Source organism: Schistocerca piceifrons, chromosome 2, assembly GCF_021461385.2.
Source record: "Schistocerca piceifrons isolate TAMUIC-IGC-003096 chromosome 2, iqSchPice1.1, whole genome shotgun sequence".
Taxonomy (NCBI): Eukaryota; Metazoa; Arthropoda; class Insecta; order Orthoptera; family Acrididae; genus Schistocerca; species Schistocerca piceifrons.
In genome coordinates, this window is record NC_060139.1 from 244,649,249 (window position 1) to 244,670,345 (window position 21,097).

General features: G+C 46.5%; 1 protein-coding gene across 1 annotated transcript in view; it reads right to left on the reverse strand.

Moving 5' to 3' along the window:
* The window catches only part of LOC124776360 (sterol O-acyltransferase 2-like), a 278,540-nt gene that overhangs the window by 236,215 nt on the left and 21,228 nt on the right, over positions 1–21,097 (reverse strand). The window contains exon 3 of the mRNA XM_047251312.1: positions 11,997–12,142. Within this exon, the coding sequence (XP_047107268.1) occupies positions 11,997–12,142 (146 nt within the window). The remainder of the gene's footprint in view (positions 1–11,996; positions 12,143–21,097) is intronic.

Below are 21,097 nucleotides of genomic sequence, written 5' to 3' on the forward strand. Positions count from 1 at the left end.
AGTAACTGCTCCCCCAGCCAAACGATCAGCGAGCTCATTACCCGGGATACCCACATGGCCCGGGACCCATAGGAAGTCAATGGAACAAGCAGCACGGTGAAGATCAGCGAGATGGTCATGGATGGCAGAGACCAAGGGATGGCGCGAAAAACACCGGTCAATAGCAAGAAGGCCACTCATCGAGTCCGTACATAACAAAACGCGGTTGTGTTGGGATTGTTTAATAAAGGTAAGGGCCCGGGAAATTGCCATCAATTCCGCAGTAAACACCCCACATGAGGGTGGCAGTAGATGATTTTCCGTTCCAACAAAGGACGTGAAGGCATACCCAACATGATCAGCAGATTTAGAGCCATCAGTGTAAAAAACAACAGCATCCCGAAACTCCCATAAAATTTGGCGGAAAAAGGAACGGAACACCACCGGGGGGATGGAATCTTTCGGACCGCGGCGGAGATCCATCCGAATTCGAGGCCGAGGAACTAACCAAGGAGGGGTGGAGGGGAGGGAGCGAGGAAGACAGGACAAAGAAGGAAGCCGAAAATCACGGGTAAGAGACGCAAGGCGCAGCCCAACCGGTAAACCCGCCCGAGGGCGGGAGTCAGGCGGGCGACATCCATGGTCTGGGAATAGGATAGAATAGGAAGGATGAGCGGGAGAAGAACGGATAGTAAGGGCATAAGACACCAGAAGCTGGGACCGCCGAACAGAAAGGGGGGGGATCCCAGCTTCAACCAGGAGACTATCAACAGGGCTAGTAGGGAAGGCACCGGTGGCCAAACGGATACCACGATGGTGGACTGGATCCAGCACGTGCAGCGTGGAAGGAGCAGCTGAACCATAAACTTGACAACCATAGTCCAAACGTGACAGAACTAGAGCACGATAAAGACGGAGGAGGAGGGAACGGTCCGCACCCCAGGAGGAGTGGGCAAGGAAGCGAAGGACATTGAGTTTACGGAAACATCCTACCTTCAGGAGTCTGATATGGGGCAGCCAAGTGAGCTTGTTGTCGAAAAGAAGACCTAGGAAACGAAACTGTGGAACCACAGGCAATCGTTGTGCAGCGAGATAGAGCTCTGGATCAGGGTGGACCGTAGTACGGCGACAGAAGTGGACCACCCGCGATTTTAAAGGAGAGAATTGAAACCCGTGGGAGAGGGTCCATGCAGAGGCACGCCGTATAGCCACCTGGAGCTGCCGTTCTGCAGATGGCATCGAGGAGGAACTAACCCAAATGCAGAAATCATCCACATACAGGGCAGGGGCGACCAAGGGACCGACAGAGGCCACAAGTCCATCGATAGCAATGAGGAAAAGAAGGACACTCAAGACAGAACCCTGTGGGATGCCCGTCTCCTGGGTCCGTGGAGAACTAAAAGCAGTACCAACTCGAACTCTGAATGACCGATGGATCAGGAACTGGCGGATAAAAATCGGGAGTGGGCCCCGAAGACCCCACTGATGAAGGGTTAGTAAGATGTGATGGCGCCAGGCCGTGTCATATGCCTTGCGAAGGTCAAAAAACACTGCAACCAAATGGCGGCGCTGGGAAAAAGCCTGCCGAACTGCGGATTCCAAGCGAAGCAAATGATCGATTGGAGATCGTCCCTCTCGAAAGCCACACTGGTAAGGGGACAATAGATCCCGAGATTCGAGGACCCAAGTGAGCCGACGGGCTACCAGCCGTTCAAGTAACTTACAACCAACATTGGTCAAACTAATTGGCCGATAGCTGTCAACAGATAGGGGGTTCTGACCAGGCTTAAGGACAGGAACCACAATGCTATCCCTCCACTGAGAAGGGAAGTCACCCTGGAGCCAGATACGGTTAAACACCCGAAGAAGATGGTGCCGTTGTGGAGCACTGAGATGTTGAAGCAGCTGGTTATGAATGGAATCTGGGCCAGGAGCCGTATCATGAGAAGCAGATAGAGCAGAAAGAAATTCCCATTCAGTGAAAGGTTCGTTGTAAGATTCTGACTCACAAGTGGTGAAACATAAGGTGACAGCTTCAGCCTGCTGTTTTTGATGAAGGAAAGCAGCTGGATAGGAGGCCGACGCTGATGCCACTGCAAAATGGGTCGCAAGATGTTCTGCAAGAACTAATGGGTCCGTACAAATGCCATCTGGGAGGTGAAGGCCTGGGAGGGTGGACTGCCGATGGCAACCTTGGAGAGAGCGAAGTGTAGCCCATACCCGTGACAGAGGGACAGTGGAACCAAGGGAAGAAACGAATCGTTCCCAACATATCCGCTTGCTCTGTTTGATTAAATAACGGGCTTTAGCGCGAAGGCGCTTAAAGGTAGAAAGGCTGGCTACAGATGGGTGCCTCTTAAAGTGTTGCAAAGCTCGACGGCGATCACGGATGGCAATGGCAATGGCCGTACTCCACCACGGGACTTGCCGACGACGAAATTGTCCAGATGAGCGCGGGACAGCAAGGTTAGCAGCGCGAACAATCGCGTCAGACACGTCACGTAGGACGTCATCAATACAACCCGACAAAGAGGGAGAAAACTCGACCTGTGCAGTATATAGAGGCCAATCGGCGCGGTGGAAAGACCAACGAGGTAACCTCTCCATCGGGGAGCGGGAAGGGAGCGTGATAATCAACGGGAAATGGTCACTATCACAAAGGTCGTCGTGTGGCGACCGGTGTAATGAAGGGAGGAGAGAGGGAGAAGAAAGAGAAAGATCAATGGCAGAAAAGGTACCATGACCAGCACTGAAATGAGTAGGGGAGCCATCATTAAGAAGGCACAGGTCGTGGTCTGCAATAAATTGGTCGATAAGAAGACCTCGTCTAGATGGAAAGGCACTGCCCCACAAAGGATGATGAGCATTAAAATCCCCAAGGAGGAGGAAGGGAGGAGGAAGTTGCTGAAGAAGGGTGGTTAAGGCAGCAGGTGTAAGAGTCCTGTCAGGAGGGAGATAAAGATTGCATACTGTGACTGCAGAGTCTAAGTGGACCCTAACAGCAACTGCTTCCAATGTAGTTTGGAGAGGAATCCACGTGCTAGCAATGTCTGTACGGACCAACGTACAAACGCCACCAGAAGCCCGCAAGGGTCCGACCCGATTTCGACAGAAAACACGGAACCCACGGAGGGTCGGTGAGTGAGCATCAGTAAAATGAGATTCCTGGAGAACCACACAAGCTGCTGAGTAGGACGAAAGAAGGGATTTCAATTCCGGAAGGTGACGATAGTAGCCATTACAATTCCATTGGAGAACCACAGAACGATGGTTTAAATGAGGGCTGAACACGCTAAATCCAGTCATACCGCCGGGTCCCCACCCGTCACCGACAAGGAGGGGGCGACATCCATAAACGACAGGTCAGAATCCGGTTGTGAAGCCGGGGAAGGGACCTCCGGTGACACCAGAGGCTCTTTGTCCCGGGACTTATGTTTCTTCTTCTTTTCAGGCTGAGATCGAGGAGGGCTGTGTGGCATAATGGAGCCAGCTGCAGCAAGATCAGGAACAGAAAGAGACCGGGCGACCTGGGGGCCGATAGACCGCGGCTCTCGCGGTCGCCGCGCTGCAGCAGACCTTTGACCTGGAAGGTGCCGGGAAGGGGCATCCCGGGAGAGGCGCCCTTGACCGGCAGACGCCGAAGGAGTGGGACACTTCTCCGGCTGGGGAGGGGGAGCGGCGCCCAGAGGAGAAGGTGTGGGAGCCGCAGGGGAGGGGGGAAGGAGAGGGGTCCGGGACGGGGGTAAGGAAGGGGGAGGAAGGGATGAAGATGTAACCAAGGCGTAACTAGATGTCATGGACACAGGGTGCAATCTTGCATATTTCTTACGGGCCTCTGTGTAGCTTAAACGATCAAGAGACTTATACTCCTGTATCTTTTTTTCTTTCTTATAGACTGGGCAATCTGCTGAACGTGGAGAATGACTACCATGACAATTTACACATACAGGAGGGGGAACACAGGGACTCCCCTCATGGAGTGGACGTCCACAGTCACTACAGAGAGGGTCCTGGGTACAGCGAGAAGACATGTGGCCAAAACGCAAGCACTTAAAACACCGCATAGGAGGTGGGATGTACGGCTTCACATCACAGCAATAGACCATAATCTTAACTTTCTCAGGAAGGGTATCCCCTTCAAAGGCCAGGATAAAGGCACCAGTATCAATACGATTATCTTTAGGACCCTTCTGAACACGCCGAACAAAGTGGACACCCCGCCGTCCGAGATTGTCCCGAAGTTCCTCATCAGTTTGAAGGATGAGGTCTCTGTGAAAAATCACACCTTGTACCATATTTAGAGACTGGTGAGGGGTAATGGACATGGGAATTGTGCCAAGATGGGTACAGGCACGAAGGGCCGCAGATTGGGCAGCCGAAGCAGTTTTTATCAGTAACGAACCCGACCGCATCTTGCTCAGGGAGTCCACTTCGCCGAACTTGTCTTCAATGTGTTCCACAAAGAATAAAGGTTTGACACTGGTGAAAGTATCTCCATCAGTCCTGGTGCAAACTAGATAACGGGGGAAAGGTTTTGCCCCTAGACGACGGGCCTGACCCTCCTCCCAGGGGGTAGCCACGGAAGGGAAGGCCGAAGGGGCAAGAGAAGCAGCACTTGAGGAATCAGTACCACGCAGAGAGACGGCCGCAGAAGAGCGGCCAGAGGTTTGGACCCTTATGCGTTTCATCTGCATAGCGTCCGCCCTGATACCACCCACTCCGATCAGGGGCTCTCCTCACGGGCGCCACCCAGCCACAGCAAGGGCCGTCTGGCACGGCGGCCATTGCCGGGAGTTCCGATGCTCCAGGATGACGAGCAACCACTCCAAGGCATGCATGAGGAGGTCACAGCTCAGGTATCAGAAGTGTGATCCCTGTGTGTTCAGGGGGCTCAACCAAAAGGGTACATAGCGACCCCACCACACGGGCTGGCTACCGTGCTGGCTATGCACCCTAGCATCAGACAACGACGTAGAAGAAAAGGTGGAATATACTAGGAGGGCACACGTCGGAGACACTAGGTAAGGTGCTCTTCCCCAAATGGCTCACACTACGGAAGAGAAATTTGGGAATGGAGGTCAAACCCCAGAGGGGGACCAAGGAATGCCAAAAGGAGGAGATGATTACGCAACAAAGCCAGAGTGTAAACCAACAGAACCAGGAGGATAGCGGGGCCAACATAAGCAAGGACACCAATAGAGGGAGAGGAGAGGGCGAGGGGAAAGGGGTATGGAGGGGAAAGGAGGGGAAGGGAAAGGAAATGCAGCCCGGGAGAGAAAGAAGGCTGCAATGGCTCGGGGCCCCGTGCTCGCCACGCACGTATCCACGAAAGAGTTGTGGACCCCCTGGGGGCTCAATTGTGCATTCCGACAGACTTGGTCAATTCGAGCAAGACAATGCGACAATGGTTCAAATGGCTCTGAGCACTACGGGACTCAACTTCTGAGGTCATTAGTCCCCTAGAACTTAGAACTAGTTAAACCTAACTAACCTAAGGACATCACACACATCCATGCCCGAGGCAGGATTCGAACCTGCGACCGTAGCGGTCGCGCGGTTCGAGACTGAAGCGCCTAGAACCGCACGGCCACTTCGGCCGGCACAATGCGACATCTCACACGTCCAGAACTGCACAGAGTGGCTCCAGGAAAACTCTTCTGAGTTTAAACACTTCTGTTTGCCACCAAACTCCCCGGACATGAATTTTAATGAGCATATGTGAGATACCTTGCAACGTGCTGTTCGGGAAAGATCTCCACCCCTTCATACTCTTACGGATTTATGGACAGCCCTGCAGGATTCGTGGTGTCAGTTCCTTCCTACTTCAGACGTTAGTCGAGTGCATGTCACGCCGTGTTGCGACACTTCTGCGTGCTCGCGGGGGTCCTACACGATATAAGGGAGTTGTGCCAGTTTCTTTGGCTCTTCAGTCTATGAGACGTATGGATTCATGGACACTATGGATTTGAGAAATTACAGACAGGGCCCCGAATTGTGTTACAGAAAGTAAAACCATACAGATCTCAATATCTCCTTAAAATAGGCTGGATACGTCAGTTTAAAGGCCGAACAGAGGCAATGGCATATCACCTTCAACACGAACGTGCTTAGTAGAAAACTATAGTGCTCAAAGTAGCCTTAAGCTTACAGTCACCTTTACCTAAGGCGAGCAACCGCTTCGTTGGCCGTGAGCTGCTGTGTACGGGCGGAAAATCGGGGCTAACGAAGCGGTTGGCCTTGGTTGCAGTTCGGACTGCTGGCGGTAACTCTCTCTCAGTAGAGACGGCGAGTCGAATGATAATTGGTGCAGTAGCGATTTTCTACGTCTGTTTGAAAGGGTATGTATTTACTGATTGGAATACGGAGACACTGTTCATACTGATAGTTTTATCGTGAACGGGAATGTTTAGGAAACCATACAAACTGCGATTGTAAAACAAATTGAAAACATTTGGCGCCAGGAGAGAAATAAGTGAGCTGTTAGAAAATAATACGGACGATGTGAAGAAAAGCGGAATCTTTATGGATATTTAATAACTTTTCTTTCATAATGCGGGTGTGGGGCGGCGGATGGCTATTTTTATCAATTTTATGTTGTTTATATAAAATGTTTGGTTTGTAGAATGTAAAACCAGTTCCTATTATTTATAATGTTATTTATGCTGTCTTTCGCCGTTCTCAACACTGGCTCTCTAACTACAATATTGGCAACCAGAAAGTAATTAGCAAAACGTGAAGCCTGTAATTAGAATTCCTAGTGCCCACTTCATCTGAGAATACACTTATAGTTACAGCTTATAGCTCTGAGGAATTAGGAGATTGTCTGGGATTTATAATCAAAAACGATCGTGAAAAAACGTTCTGTATTCTGAGATTCACAGATGAAAACAAAAGAATCCACACAACCTAACTAACAGAGCAGTTCAGAGTCTAATGCGCTGATGCAACTATAAATGTCCAAATTAAATGTTAAAATGAATGCTCGCCATAATTTGATGATTAGGTCCATCAAACGCCACGCTAAATAATGGTAGAATGTTTGTCCTGCAGCGGCACGTGAAAATACGACAAACGCAAACTGAAGACATATCATTAAAGTCATCCCAGAATTAACACTTCTCTCGAAAATGATTTCATGGTTAGGCGTATTCCGAGTAACTTAATACGACATCCGAGGCTGTTTGTAGCAATGATACCGACGCGACACGACTCCCGACACAGATGGTGTGCTATTCAGCGTCTGGAGAGAACTGGGGCCTTGCTTCCTCTCGCAGCGTTCTTATATATAAAGCCGCGGTGCGGACGGCTAAGGGAACGCCTGATCAAATCGGCTCTCCCGACTAGCCGCTGGGGTAGTAATGCACCACATTAGGTTACCGAATAAATCATAGCTTCTTTTGCTGATGGCCGATGAAGCTCTTAATTTAAATGTGCATTCAGCACACAGGTAAGTAATCATGATAAAAGTTTGACGTGGCTAAGTTAAATATTTTGGGTGAGAGAATTAATTTAATTACACTGCACGCAGTAGACGAGCTCTGAACTGGCCCTTTGGAGATACGCTACAGCTATAGTTTTATAGATATTCAAATGAAACTTCTCACATCCTTATGGTTATAGCGGATCTCCATTCTACTTAAATATAAACATCCTAGCCTTATTTATTAGCCTACTTAATCTATCTTGCTTCCTTAATTTTTAAGACAAAAACCAGAAAATTATGAATTTCAACTAAAATCTTAATTTGTGAAATCCAAAGTACTGTTTCTATTAAATATTTATGAAAAAGGAATCTAAATATAAATTTTTACGTCTCTAGCTCTTTTCTGTTGCGCCAATGATTTTTACAGAAAAACGTCCAAATTTCGAAAATGGTTAAAGTTATCGAACTGATATTCAACACATATTAATTTAGTATTACTCCTGATATGCTAGAAATGTTTTAGGTTATTTGCTTGATTTTTAAAGTATTGCGCAACATTTATGACGTCAGAGCTAGTTGCAGCGGACTGGCTGGCACACAATGGAAAGACTGATGTGAATTTACTACAGCGTGAGTAGGCTGCTTCCCTACACGGGGACACAGTCATAATACATTTCTCTAAAGTCAGTACCGCCATTAGACTATTGTTTATTTACAGTGTTAAATTTGCACTTACACAATCATGATTCCGGCTTCAAAGTGCCATTATCAAGCGTTTTAAGTGTTATGAACTGCTTGGGATGGTGTACACAGTAATGAAACAAAGCAGAAGGCTCTGCCAGATATATCGACTCTTAGACAATGTGTCAAACAGCGTATTTTAATACGACAGTATGCCATTCCAAACAATTTTTAACACTTAAAACACTTGATAATGGCACTTTTAAGTCGAAATTACGATTGTGTAAGTGTAAATGTAACGCTGTAAATAAACAATAGTCTAATGGTGGTGTTGTTGTTATTGTGGTCTTCAGTCCTGAGACTGGTTTGATGCACCTCTACATGCTACTCTATCCTGTGCAAGCTTCTTCATCTCCCAGTACCTTCTGCAACCTACATCCTTCTGAATCTGCTTAGTGTATTCGTCTCTTGGTCTTCCTCTACGACTTTTACCCTCCACGCTGCCCTCTAATGCTAAATTTGTGATCCCTCGATGCCTCAGAACATGTCCTACCAACCGGTTCCTCCTTCTTGTCAAATTGTGCCACAAACTACTCTTCTGCCCAATTCTGTTCAATACCTCCTCATTAGTTATGTGATCTACCCATCTAATCTAATGACGGTACTGACTTTAAAGGGTTTTATGGGCATCTTTTTACTGCATGTACAGCACCCCTAAAAGTGGAGTCTTATTTGGAATTTTTAAGGCCTACACAATTCAATAACAATTCTAAATCTGTAGTAGAGGTGGGTCGAACTCGTTCATTCCCGTGAACTACTTCATTCATTTCACTCTTTGCCGTGAAGCGTTCAAATGAAGTAGTTCATTCGCGAAGTACTGAAGCCTTACGGCGTCTGAGTTATCTTAAATACAGCATGGTCGAAGGGGACAAAGGGCGTTTCTGTCTGTGTCCAAGTGTCTGAACAATTTTATCTTGGACTTTACGCCCGTGAACGGCACCTTGTATTTTAAAAAGTGTCTGGTTCCGTTTATATGTCAACCATCTTTTTTCTCTAATTGTCTTCATTTCTATCTTTTGTGTTTCTCTACGGCCAAAGAGCGGCGTAGTATGCTGCTGCATGCCTGCCTGTATACAGGTTTCAAAATGACAATAAAGAAAAAAAAGGGGGACAAAGGAAAGATAAACAGAGAAGGCTGTCACATATAAAGAAGGTACTACATTTAATCTTGCTCGGCATTTTCTCTTGAAGCGCCCAAAAAAGTCTTTATCTGCCAAATGAAACATTATTTGTTGTATTCATGAACTGAAAAATAGGGCTACCAACGAAATGCAGTCCAATTTTATGTTCCTTTTAAAATTTAATCCAAAATAGAATGAGTATGTTTAACACTGTCACAAAGTCTATACACCTACGGTAAGTAATTATTCAGAAGTTTTCCTGTAGATTTTATTTTTGTTGACAATAATAACCCACTAGATTCAAAACGTAAACTGTCACCTGTAGTCACTGGTACGATTTCAGGTAAAATCCCTCTTTCAGTGTTATTAACAAACCTTTTACTTTCATGTTTGCTGTGCGTGCTCACACAGATAGCCACTTCGTTTCTATCTTTAATATTCATTTGTCTTCAAGCGCTGCCAACGGTAGGCTACCCGTAGACGCGAAGTTTAACTGCACAAATAGTCACGGGTAATGATGTCAGCACTGCAGGTAGCAGCTGACGCTGCCTTCTCCTCACCCCTCACCTCCGCCACCCGACCTAAACCTATCGTTCCCCACTAACACCGCGTGATTCGTCGACAGGCAGGACAGGAAGGAGTGAAGTGATGGGAGGAGGAGTGACGTGGGTGAGGGAGAGGGGAAGAGAGTGAGTGAACTAGAAGAAAGTGTGGAGTGTGCTATCTGTGAAGAGTCTGAAGTACCAGTTCATTGAAATTGAATGGTTAGTTCACACTTCACAGGAGTGAAGCGTTCATTTGAACGACTCATTCATGAGCTCCCCATCACTAATCTGTAGCTTTCATTCGAAAAAATTATGAAATAGCCCATATCCTAATTCGGCTTTAGGGACAGACAGTTTTTTCCCCACCACACAGCTACGTGCTTTTTTAAAAGCGAGGTCATTCTCATGCGTCGTGTCTTGTATTTGTTTTTCAGACGATCAGCTTCTTCCAGTAGAGTAACAGCTGCACGTGCGACGACTGCTAAATCCTCTCCGCTCTTAATATCGGCCGGCGGATCTTATCAAAAAGCTACTTTATAACAATGATCAAATTGGAGCAACTTCGACAAATCATCAGAGTCAGCTGCAATTCCACGTTGCCGAATCCCTTGGTACGAACCCCGCGGTTTGGTAAGTAGACTCTGGCCATTAAAATTGCTACACCAAGAAGAAATGCAGATGACAATCGAGTATTCATTGGACAAATATATTATAATAGAACTGCATTTGATTACATTTTCACGCAATTTGGGTGCATAGATCCTGAGAAATCAGTACCCAGAACAACCGCCTCTGGCCGTAATAACGGCCTTGATACGTCTGGGCATTGAGCCAAAGAGAGCTTGTATGGCATGTACAGGCACAGCTGCCCATGGAGCTTCAACACGATACCACAGTTCATCAAGAGTAGTGACTGGCTTATTGTGACGAGCCAGTTGCTTCGCCACCATTGACCAGACATTTTCAATTGGTGAGAGATCTGGAGAATGTGCTGGCCAGGGCAGCAGTCGAACATTTTCTGTATCCAGAAAGGCCCGTACAGGACCTACAACATGCGGTCGTGTATAATCCTGCTGAAATGCATGGTTTCGCAAGGATCGAATGAAGGGTACAGCCACGGGTCGTAACACATCTGAAATGTAACATCCACTGCTCAGAGTGCCGTCAATGCGAACAAGAGGTGACCGAGAGGTGCAACCAATGGCACCCCATACCATCACGCCGGGTGACGCGCCAGAATGGCGATGACGAATACACGCTTCCAGTGTGCGTTCACCGCGATGTCATCAAACACGGATGCGACCATCTTGATGCTGTATGCAGAACCTGGATACACCCGAAAAAATGACGTTTTGCCATCTGTACAGCCAGGTTCGTCGTTGAGACCACCATCGCAGGCGCTCCTGTCTGTGATGCAGCATCAAGGGTAACCGCAGCCATGGTCTCCGAGCTGATAGTCCATTCTGCTGCAAGTGTCGTCGACCTGTTCGTGCAGATGGTTGTGGTCTAGCGAACGTCCACATCTGTTGACTCAGTGATCGAGACCGTGGCTGAACGATCCGTTACAGTCATGCGGATAAGATGCCTGTCATCTCGGCTGCTAGTGATATGAGGCCGTTGGGATCCAGCACGGCGTTCCGTATTACCTTCCTGAATCCACCGATTCCATATTCTGCTAACAGTCATTGGATCTCGACCAACGCGAGCAGCAATGTCGCGATACGATAAACCGCAATCGCGATAGGCTACAATCCGACCTTTATCAAAGTCGGAAACGTGATGGTACGCATTTCTCCTCCTTACATGAGGCATCACAACAACGTTTCACCAGGCAACGCCGATTAACTGTTGTTTGTGTATGAGAAATCGGTTGGAAACTTTCCTCATGTCAGCACGTTGTAGGTGTCGCCACCGGCGCCAACCTTGAGTGAATGCTCTGATAAGCTAATCATTTGCATATCACAGCATCTTCTTCCTGTCCGTTACATTTCCCGTCTGCTGCAGTCATCTTCGTGGTGTAGAAATTTTAATGGGCAGTAGTGTATGATAGCCTGAACGCCAATGCGTTGCCGACCAACGTTCCCCTAAATCTAATGGCTGTCTTACGTTTGCCCACAGTGTATGTGTTTTTAATGGAATCCAAAAATGAAGAGGAGCGGCGGCAGCGGTGACGACGTCTGTACCCACGTCCTGTTGCGGTACTTGGCGTCGTCGTAGAGCAGGTGGTGGGACGGCGAGGGCGGCGTGGCCGGTACCTGTGCCACTCGCAGCTCCTCCTCCACCAGCTGCTGCAGCTTCTGCTCCAGCTGCTCCACCGCCTCCGTCTGCAGCTGCTGCGCTTCCCGAAACACAAACACGAGCAAAGGCTTACTCTCTCAACTACAAAACTACGACAAACTAAACTGTACTAAGTACCAATATGGGCTTTATAGTAGGAATGAGAGACGAGAAGGATTAATGAAGCTCTGCATAGCCTTCAGCTAGTAATAGTACACTACTGCTCATTAAAATTGCTACACCACGAAGCTGACGTGCTACAGACGCGAAATTGAACCGACAGGAAGAAGATGCTGTGATATACAAATTATTAGCTTTTTAGAACATTCACTCAAGGTTGGCGCCGGTGGCGACCCCCACAACGTGCTGACATGAAGAAAATTTCCAACCGATTTCAAATACACAAACAGCAGTAGACCGGCGTTGCCTCGTGAAACGTTGTTGTGATGCTTCGTGTAAGGAGGAGAAATGCGTACCATCACGTTTCCGAGTTTGATAAAGGTCGGATTGTAGCCTATCGCGATTGCGGTCTACCATATCGCGACATTACTGCTCGTCTTGGTCGAGATCCAATGACTGTTAGCAGAATATGGAATCGGTGGGTTCAGGAGGGTAATGCGGAACGCCGTGCCGGATCCCAAAGGCCTCGTATCACTAGCAGTCGATATGACAGGCATCTTATCCGCATGGCTGTAACGGATCGTGCAGCCACGTCACGATCCCTGAGTCAACAGATTAGGGACGTTTGCAAGACAACAACGAACAGTTCGACGACGTTTGCAGCAGCATGGACTATCAGTTCGGAGACAACCGCTGCGATTACCCTTCACGCTGCATCACAGACACGAGCGCCTGCGATGGTGTACTCGACGACTAACCTGGGTGCACGAATGGCGAAACGTCATTTTTTCGGATGAATTCAGGTTCTGTTTAGAGCATTATGATGTTCGCATCCGTGTTTGGCGACATCGCGGTGAATGCACATTGCAACCGTGTATTCGTCATCGCTATACTGGCGTATCACCCGGCGTGATGGTATGGGGTGCCATTGATTACACGACTCGGTCACCTGTTGTTCGCATTGAGGCACTTTGAAAAGTGGACGTTACATTTCACATGTGTTACGCCCCTTCGCTCTACCCTTCATTCGATCCCTGCGAAACCCTACATTTCAGCAGGATAATGCACGACTGCATGTTGCAGGTCCTGTAGGCGCCTTTCTGGATACAGAAAATGTTCGACTGCTGCCCTGGCTAGCACAGTCTCCAGATCTCTCACCAATTGAAAACGTCTGGTCGATGGTGGCCGAGCAACTGGCTCGTCACAATACGCCAGTCACCACTCTTGATGAACTGTGGTATCGTGTTGAAGCTCCATGGGCAGCTGTGCCTGTACATGCCATACAAGCTCTCTTTGGCTCAATGCCCAGACGTATCAAGGCCGTTATTACGGCCAGAGGCGGTTGTTCTGGGTACTGATTTCTCAGGATGTATGCACCCAAATTGCGTGAAAATGTAATCACATGCCAGTTCTAGTGTACTATATTTGTCCAATGAACACCCGTTTATCATCTTCATTTCTTCTTGGTGTAGCAATTTTAATGGCCAGTAGTGTAAATACACTGTTCGAAATTCGCAGGAGATTGAGGCATACTTGGGAAAGGTCTGGAGTGCAGGGAAAAGCAGTTTAAAGAATTTTAATAACACAGCAGATATTAGGAAGATGGCTGGAATAAAAATTGAAGAGGCAGCCACTCTGCTGTGCCCTGAAGTCTCCAGCATACAAGGTTAGACCCGAGTCCAGACACGTCATAAAATTAAGAAAGCTTCACCACACTCATCTCGTTACCAACTGAAATACAAGACAGATCATCAGCTAAATTTGCTACTGCCTGCTTATCACAGTACGAAATGCACTCAGTTAAAATGTGGCGCACAGTAATTTGCTTGTCACGGGTCCAATTCGGATGCGGTCCGAGGCCTCACTAGAGCGAATGGTTGTATTCCTGTCTTACACCATTTTTAATCCGAGCACTTAGTTTTTATTCTTCCCTTCTTATTGTTTCTTCTTGGTTACGGTACATTTGTATATTACGTTTCTCTATAGCATACCGTTTTTTCCTCAGAATATCAAACGTCTTACACCATTTTACATCGTCGGCGCTTTTTCTAGGCCGACGAATTCAATGAAGGTGTCTTTATTTTCCTTTTCCAAGGTCGACAAATGTGAATGTATCTTTTATTTTCCTTAAATACCTGCCGAGCGCGGCAGTCGCCCGGTCTCAGGCGCCTTGCCACGGTTCATGCGACTATCCGCGTCGGAGGTTTGAATCCTCCCTCGGACATGGGTGTGTGTGTTGTCCTTACCATAAGTTACTTTAAGTTAGATTAAGTAGTGTTTAAGCCTAGGGATCGATGATCTCAGCAGTTTGGTCCCATAGGAACTTACCACCACGTTAAATACTGGGTTCAAAATATCTAGGTCCTCTGTCCTTAAAAGAACCGTTGTTGAAGTCACTAGCCATACTGATCTATTGTGATACTGTCTGGAAGACAATGTATATATTTTACTTGTATTTCTAAAGCGATGTGTGGTTGCCATATAATTATTAAAAATTTTCCTATATCTTGCTTCCGTTATCAGTCGCAAGTCAGATTGTGTTGCGCTTAACTTTCCGAAAGCCAAACTTATCGTTACTTAAGACAGCCTCAATTTTCATATCCATTGTTCTGTATACTATCCTTTTCAGCAGTTTGGACTTAGTGCCGCTAAGCTGATTGTGAGGTAGTTCTGATACTTTTCAGCCGTTTGTATCTTCGCAATTTCGTGGATGATCTCTTTTCGAAAATCTTATGGTGCGTCTCCGGGTTCATAGAACCTACACATCATCTTTAATGGTTGCTTGGTTGTCGCTTTCCCAAATAATTGCAGAAATTCCGAACGAATGTTATCTATTCTTTCTGCCTTATTTGATCGCAAATCTTCCAAACCTCAAACTCTGACACTAATGATGGATCCCCTATGTTTCCATATCGACTGTCATTCTTTCCTCAATGGGATCATAAGAAAAGTCCTCTCCCTTCGAAGAGGCCTTCGGTGTATACTTTTCGACTGTCAGCTCTTTCCTCTGCGCCTTACTAGAATTCCTATTACACTCCTAATTTTGACACCCTGTCTTTTAATTTCACTGAAGATTGTTTTCAATTTCCTTATGCTGAATCAACCCTTCGGACGATCATTGCTTTTTCGGTTTCTTAACATTTTTGCTGCGGCCGTTTCACCTTAGCTTTCCCGGGCTTCCTGTTTGTTTCGTTCCTAGGTGACAAATTCCTTTATTCCTGAATTTCCCTGAACATTTTTGTACTTTCTTCTTTCGTCGAGTTTAAATATTTCTTCTGTTGTCAACTCTTCGCATTAACACTAAGAGGCGACGTGAGCTAGGAGTAGTATGGAGTCTGAACGCAATATGTGGATTTGATGGAACGCCTACATCTCCACCTAGACCTGTATGCATGCACAGCAAGCTACCGCACGCTGCGTAGCGGAGAGATCAGTTATTTCCTTTCCTGTTCTCTCGCAAATAGTGCGAGACGCAAACGACTGTCTATAAGTCTTCGTATGAGCCATAACGTCTCCTGTCTTCATGAATCTTACGCAAAACGTATGTTGGTGGCAGCAGAATCGTTTTGCAGTCGTTTTCAGTTGCCGGTTCTCTAAATTTCCCCAACACTGTTTCTCGAAAAGAACGTCGCCTTCCCTCAGGGATTCGCATGTGGGTGCCCGAAGTATCTCCGTAACACTTACGTTTTTTTCGAACCTACTGGTGACAAATTTAGCAGCCGGCCTCCGAATTGCTTCGATGCCTTCCTTCAATCCGAACTGCTTCGAGCAGTACTCTAGCTCGCATCAGCGTACTACATGCGGTCTCTTTTGCAGATGAATCACACTTTCCCAAAATTCTCCCAATAAAATGATCTCGACCATTCGCCCACCCAACCAAATTCTCACGTACTCGTTCCATTTCATATCGCTTTGCACCCTTACGCCCAAATATTTAAACGATCGAACTGTGTCGAGCATGCCACTACTAACGATGTGTCCAAACGTTATGGGTTTGTTTTTCCTACTCATCAGCAATAATTTACATTTTTCCACATCTGTCAACCACCAAACCAAATACAAATTTTGTCCAAGTCATCCTATACCCTCCTACAGTCACTAAACTTCGGCACCGTCACGTACACCAATCATAAGCAAACAATCTCAAATTGCTGGCCAACCCATCCGTCAGATCATTTATGTATATAGATGGTTCAAATGGCTCTGAGCACTATGGGACTTAACTGCTGTGGTCATCAGTCCCCTAGAACTTAAAACTAGTTAAACCTAACTAACATAAGGACATCACACACATCCATGCCCGAGGCAGGATTCGAACCTGCTACCATAGCGGTAGCGCGGTTTCAGACTGTAGCGCCTAGAACCGCTCGGCCACTCCAGCCGGCTATGTATATAGAAAATAATAGTGATCTTATCACACTTCCCTAGGACACTCCTGAAGATACCCTTGTCTCTGATGAACACTCATGGTTGACGACAACATACTGGGTTCTATTACTTAAGAAGTCTTCTGGCCACTCACATATATGGGAACCTATTCCATATGCTCGTATCCTCGTTAGCAATCTGCAGTGGGACACCGTGTCAAAAAATGGTTCAAATGGCTCTGAGCACTATGGGACTTAACTACTGAGGTCATCAGTCACCTAGAACTTAGAACTACTTAAACCTAACTAACCTAAGGACAGCACACAACACCCAGTCATCACGAGACAGAGAAAACGGATATGGAGGGCCATGTGGTCAGCACACCGCTCTCCCGGCCGTACATCAGTTTATGAGACCCAAGCCGATACTTCTCAATCAAGAAGCTCCTCGGTTTGCCTCACGAGGGCTGAGTGCATCCCACTTCCCAGCAGCGCTCGGCAGACCGGTTGGTCACCCATCCAAGTTCTAGTCCAGCCCAACAGCGCTTAATTTCGGCGGTCTGACGGGAACTGCTATTACCACTGCGGCAAGGCCGTTGAGAGATAATCACGAGAGAAAAGGGTAAGCTCAGTTCCGCACGAGCGATGTGGTCTAAAACCGCGATGATTCAAGGACAGGGTTCTCGATCTCAAGAGAATTTATTATATTCGAAGTCAGAATCTGTCCAAGGAGTCTGCAGCAAGCCGATCTTAGTGGTCTGTAATTTTTTGGGTGCGTTCTTTTGCCCTTCTTATATGCAGGAGGCGATGCACCTGTGATCTACAGCTAGAGTCTTTGATTAGTAATCAAAACGTTCACGGTCCGGGTTCCAAACCCTCCGTCGCTTAAAATTATATTAATAATCAGCATTAGGGGCCGAAGACTTCCGGCATAAGAAGTCACCCTCACTCTGCCAACGGCCTTGTCAAAGAGGGCGGAGGAGCGGACAGATGTTCAGGGCAGTCTCTTGTCCTTGGAGTAGCAAACTATCGCTGAAGGCGGTAGAATCAGCAATGATCAATGGCATGAGGATGCAGAAGGCAATGGAAACCACAGCATTAAAGACACATAACGTGTATCCACAGGATATGTGGCCTGTAACGGAATAAGTTCAAATGGTTCAAAATGGCCCTAAGCACTATGAGACTTGACATCTGAGGTCATCAGTCCCCTAGACTTAGAACTACGTAAACCTAACTAACCTAAGGACATCACACACCTCCATGCTCGAGGCAGGATTCGAACCTGCGACCGTAGCAGCAGCGCGGTTCCGGACTGAAGCGCCTAGAACCGATCGGCCACAGCGCCCGGCAAGTGTGATGATGATCTCTCCATTGGCAAAAGATTCCGGATTAGTCCCCCATTCAGATCACCGGGAGGGGACTGCCAAGGAGGAGATATGAGAAAAAGACTGAATAACCAACGAAAGGGTAACATTCTAAGAGTCGGGGCGTGGAATATTAGAAGCTTGAACGTGGTAGGGAAGCCAGAAAATCTGAAAAGAGAAATGCAAAGGCTCAACGTAGCTATAGTAGGGGTCAGTGAGATGAAATGGAAAGAAGACAAGGATTCCTGGCCAGAAGAGTACAGCGTAATATCAAGAGCAGGAAATGGGATAACGGGAGTAGGATTCGTTATGAATAGGAATATAGGGCAGGGAGTGTGTTACTGTGAACAGTTCAGTCACAGGGCTGTTCTTATCAGAATCGACAGGTAAAAAAACACCGACAATGATAGTTCAGGTATACATGCTGACGTCGCAAGCTAAAGATGAAGAGGTAGGGGAAGTGTATGAGGATATCGAAAGGGTAATACAGTACGTAAATGGAGATGAAAATCTAATAGTCATACGGGACTTGAATGCAGTTGTAGTGGGAAGGAGTAGAAGAAAATTTTACAGGAGAATATGGGCTTGGGACAGGGAAAGAAAGAGGAGAAAGACTAATTGACTTCTATAATAAATTTCGGCAAGTAACTGCGTATACTCTGTTCAAGAATCAGAAGAGTAGGAGGTATACTTGGAGAACGCTGGGTGATATGGAAAGATTTCAGTTAGATTACATCGTTGTCAGACAGAATTCCGAAACCAGATAGCGGATTGTAAGGCGTACGCAGGAGCAGATATAGACCCAGATCACAATGTAGTAGTGATGAAGAGTAGGCTGACGTTAAGAGATTAATCAGGAAGAATCAACACGCAGAGAAGCGGGATACAGAAGTACTAAGGAATGACGAGATACGCTTGAGGTTCTCTAAGGCTGTAGATACAGCAATAAAGAATAGCTCTGTAAGCAGTACAGTTGAAGAGGAATGGACATCTCTAAAAAGGGCAGTCACAGAAGTTGGAAAGAAAAACGTAAGTACAAAGAAGGTAACGGCGAAGAAGCCGTGGGTAACACAAGAATTACGTCATTTCATCGATGAAGGAAGAAAGTACAAAAATGTTCAGGGAAATTCGGGAATAAAGTAATACAAGTCGCTGAGGACGGAAACAAATAGGAAGTGGAGGGAATTAAGACGAAAAGGGTGCATGAAAAATGTGAAGAACTCGAAAAAGAAATGTTTGTCGCAGGGACTGACTCAGCATATAGGAAAGTCAAAACAACCTTCGGTGACATTAAAAGCAAGGGTGGTAACATTAAAAGTGCAAAGGGAAGGCCAGTGTTAAATGCAGAGGAGAGAGCTGGTAGGTGGAAAGAGTACATTGAAGGCCTCTATGAGGAGGAAAATTTGTCTAATGTGACTGAAGAAGAAACTTGAGTCGATTTAGAAGAGACAGGGGAACCAGTATTAGCTACAGGATTTAAGAGAGCTTACGAGGACATAAGATCAAATAAGGCAGAAGGGGTGGATAACAATCCATTAGAATTTCTAAAATCAGTGGGGGAAGTGGCAACAAAACGACTATTCACTTGGTGTGTGTAATGTATGAGTCTGGCGACATACCATCTGACTTCCGGAAAAATAACATCCACACAATTCAAAAGACTGCAAGAGCTGACTAATGCGAGAATTATCGCACAATCAGCTTAGCAGTTCATTCATCCAAGCTGCTGACATGAATAATATACAGAACAATGGAAAAGAAAATTGAGGATGGGTTAGATGATGATCAGTTGGCTTTAGGAAAGGTATAGGCACCATAGGGGATATTCTGACGTTGCGGTTGATAATGGAAGCAAGATTAAAGAGAAATCAAAACACGTTCATAGGATTTGTCGACCAGGAAAAAGTGTTCGACAATGTAAAATGGAGCAGGATGTTCGAAATACTGAGAAAAGTAGGGGTAAGATAGAGGGGTGGACGGGCAATATATAATATGTACAAGAGCCAAGAGGGAGTAATAAGAGTGGACGACCAAGAACGAAGTGCTCGGATTAAAAATGGTGTAAGACAGGGATGTAGTCTTTCGACCCTAATGTTCGATCTGTACATTGAAGAAGCAATGATGGAAGTAAAAGAAAGGTTCAAGAGTGGAATTAAAATTCAAGGTGAAAGGATATCAACGATACGCTTCGCCGTTGAATTGCTATCCTCAGTGAAACTGAAGAGTAATTACATCATCCCATGAATGGAATGAACAGTCTGTTGAGTACAGACTATGGACTGAGAACAAATTGAAGAAAGAGGAAAGTAATGAGAAGTAGCAGAAATGAGAACAGCGAAAAATTTAACGTCAGGATTGACGGTCACGAAGTAGATGAAGCTAAGGAATTGTACTACCAAGGCAGCAAAATAACCAATGACGGACGGAACGAGGAAGACATCAAAATTAGGCTAGAAATTGCAAAAAGGGCATTCCTGGCCAAGAGAAGTCTACTAATATCAAACATTGGCCTTAATTTGAGGAAGAAATTTCTGAGAATGTACGTTTGGAACACAGCATTGTACGATAGCGAAACATGGACTCGGGGAAATCCGAACAGAAGAGGATCGAAGGATTTGAGATGTGGTGCTACAGACGAATTTATTTATTTATTTTATCGTATGGCTAGGATCCCCCGTCGGGCAGAGCGTTCGCCTGGTGCCGGTCTTTGAATTTGACGCCATTTGGGCGACCTGCAGTCGATGAGGGCGATAGGATGATGATGATGAGGACAACACGGCACCCAGTCCCTGGGCGGAGAAAATTCCCCGACTCAGCCGGGAATCGAACCCGGGCCCAGGGGATTGACAATCATGCTGACCATCCAGCTACCGGGGACGAACAACAGACGAATGTTGAAATTAGGTAGACTGATAAGGTAAGGAATGAGAAGGTTGTGAGCAGAATCGGAGAGGAAAGGAAAGTGCGGAAAACACTGATAAAGAGAAGGGACACGATGACAGGATGTCTATTAAGACATCAGGGAATGACCGCCATGATACTAGAGGGAGCTGCAGAAGGCAAAAACTGTAGAGGAAGGCATAGACTGGAATACATCCAGCAAATAACTGAGGACGTAGGTTGCAAGTGCTACTCTGAGATGAAGAGGTTGGCACAT